Source organism: Pteropus vampyrus, unplaced genomic scaffold, assembly GCF_000151845.1.
Source record: "Pteropus vampyrus isolate Shadow unplaced genomic scaffold, Pvam_2.0 Scaffold118, whole genome shotgun sequence".
NCBI lineage: Eukaryota > Metazoa > Chordata > Mammalia > Chiroptera > Pteropodidae > Pteropus > Pteropus vampyrus.
The window spans coordinates 417,568-420,426 of record NW_011888899.1 but is presented as its reverse complement, the minus strand read 5'-3'; the positions used below and the strand labels follow the sequence as shown (position 1 = coordinate 420,426).

Genomic DNA, 2,859 nt, shown 5'->3' with positions numbered 1-2,859 from the left:
GCTGGCCTCTCCCAAAGGGCCCTGCGCACGCTACGTACTCACCAGGGGGTCGTCACATAGCTGCATTTGACAGGACCCCTGGAAAAGTGCGGTGCTTTTTACCCCAAGATTTGAACGTCTAATAAATGATACGGCACATGAAACTGCAGCGAACGGCACCAGCCTCCTCTGCCGACTGCCGAGGCTGTCCCGGAAAGGCAACGGCGGCGGGCTTCGCCCAGGCGCCCCTCGAGCGCTGAGACACACACACACCAAGTGAAAACGAAGGAGCCCATTCTTCATGGGAAAACATCATCTTGTCTCATCTAGGAGGAAAGCCCGAAGACGCACAGACATTTTAATATTCAACTGCTCTTTTCCCAAGTATGTCACATTTTGAGAGCCACAGTACCTCATGTTTTATACTTGTCTGTAAGTGGGCCATCCCCTAACACTGCGAGGCAATTTACGGCCACTGGATCGGGAGCAAAGACACCTGGCTACAAATACTACCTGTGCCCCTCATCACCCATGCGACTGTTGATGACCACAGCCCACTCTGTACCTTATCTGCAAGAGGAAGGCCACACCGCAATATCTTGGTCTTCCTAGAGAAGGTAACCATAAAGCAAAACAAATGCGCAGGGTAACTTTTTACTTTAAAAAACATCTCTATGATGGAGAAGGATGAATCTTTCTGGAAGAGATAGAGACAGACACACAGACACACACGCACACACTTCTAATACTGGAACGCACACCTACACTGTCCAACTGCCTGTTGAGATTGCTGCTCCCATATTTACTGAGAAAATTGGTAATTCTTATCTACTGACAACTTTGCTCAAATTTGATATGGGCAAGGAAATCTAGAGGGGAAAAAAGTCAATAAAAAAAGGGAATGAAAGAGTTCAGCTGCCCTTGATTTCAACAAAAAAACCGGAAACCCACTTTTTTTTAAACCTTATGGACCCAAGGGGGTACAGAAACACCAACACCCTGGGCCCCGTCCCTTCTCCCAGGTGCTATGGTTTCAAGAGTCTGGCAGAATCATCCACATCTTGGCTCTGTCAACTGCCAGTTTTGTGAGCCCACGGACGCTGGTGCCCTTCTCCATACAACAGGGCCGAGAACAGAAATTACATGTGGTGACGTGTGCGCAGGCCCAGCACATAGGAGACTCTCAGTGAATGTTGGCTCCTACCCTCCTGACTTCTCTTGGATAATAAGCCAATTTAAGAATCTAGATCAGGTCTTACAGCCTCAGAGAGAAGTGCACAGGGGGAAAGCTGGTGTGGGTGCCATAATGAGAGACACCAATGGATGTGGAGAATAAGAGTTTGCAGAAATGATCAGATAATGAAACACCTTATATCTTTCCAAAGAAGTGAATCATTTTCTTTGAGGCGTCAAGTGAATAGCCAGCCAAATGTATCACAATCAAAATCTGTCATGGAAAAAGCCAGCCAGGTACCCATTTCAAATGAGTAGTAGTTTCTAATGATGCAGAGCCCGCTGTGACACATTCTCCTGATACTTAAAGGATAAACACACGCCCCCACAGCTCCTCCACGAACACAAAGGCATTCTTGGATCCAGAAGTTCTAACAAGCTAAAAGTTTATTCCGTTTCTCAAATACATTTAAACTCAAACCCATCACTTACATCTCCCTAATTCTGAAATCCAATTCTCAATTTGGGTACTTTACCAGCATCCCGTCGAAAGTTGGACTTTGCAAAATATATGCGCTCTCAGACAGAAGGGGAAAAAACCCATCAGACATGCACAAAACTCACACTCTTGAATATATTCCAATTTCCTCAGCCCTCATCTCCCTCAGCTTTTCACAGTCAGTAAAATGCAGTTACCAATCACTGGAAATGACATGAGCTTAACGTCAGAAATCATTTAGCTTAAATAAGGAAATAACTCCATTTAGCTTTCTCCCCCAGAGTAAAATTAAGTTTGTTTAGCCCTTTTTTATTTACTGCCAAAGGGCAGATTTAATTTCAAGGGAGTGAAAACTGAACTCCTGAAGTAAAGTCTGAAGTTACCCCTTTGACTACTAGGGCGCAAAGGCTGTAAAGCGTTAAACCAAGGAGCCGTTAACTGTAGAAAAACAAAAGGTGAGTGGAACCCCTAGGCACGGAGGGCGGGGGAGAAGCCGACCCGCGCACCCTGCTGCACAGCGAATGCAGCGCTGAGGAACCCCGCGGCCCCAGGGGCCCCACCGCCTCGGCACTCACCGGACACGTTGACCGCGGCCCCCGCGTCGATGACCCCGCTGTTGGGCCTCACGCAGTACCTGCGCGGGGCTGTGGTCTTCACTTTAAAACACACGCTGCGGTCTGTCGGGTTGCCGAGCTTTAGGTTGGTGGTGACAACGTCGGTGAAGGGACCTGTGGAAGGAGACAGAGGCTGACTGGGGATCCCAGGAGGAAAGTGGAGAAAGTTGACTTTATGGTCTGGGGTCGGGAGGGATATGGAACATGGTTAAGAGAAGGTTTAAGATCCGAAACTATCTCACTGCCACGGATGAAAGAGAGGAGCTGAGGTTAATGTACCCCAGTAACGACTGAAGCTCACCGTGCCCTCGCCGTGCCACCCCGGCATCTCGCTGAAACCTCTCTACTTACGATTACTGCTGTTTGGCAGACGAGGAACCGGAGGCCCGGGCGGACCCATCCCTTCTGTAAGTTTTCATACTAGTCAGTGACAGTGAGGCTCTAACCAGGCATTCTGGACCCAAGACCAGTTCTCAACCCATGCGAAATACTGGTTTCCACAACGAAAAGATGAAATCTGAGAGGGAGAATGTAAGAGACTAGACCTGGGTCCAAAACGACCATCAACAGCAGAGTGTGCTGAGCGGGGCTGAC

General features: G+C 48.4%; 1 protein-coding gene across 1 annotated transcript in view; it reads right to left on the bottom strand.

Annotated features, from left to right (window-relative positions):
- VAPB (VAMP associated protein B and C) overlaps positions 1-2,593 on the bottom strand; it is a 22,875-nt gene extending 20,282 nt beyond the window's left edge. Inside the window, exons 1-2 of the mRNA XM_023534094.1 lie at positions 2,567-2,593; positions 2,227-2,470 (exon numbers count right to left, since the gene is read on the bottom strand). Of these exons, the coding sequence (XP_023389862.1) occupies positions 2,227-2,470; positions 2,567-2,593 (271 nt within the window). The remainder of the gene's footprint in view (positions 1-2,226; positions 2,471-2,566) is intronic.
- Between the last annotated feature and the right edge of the window lie 266 nt (positions 2,594-2,859).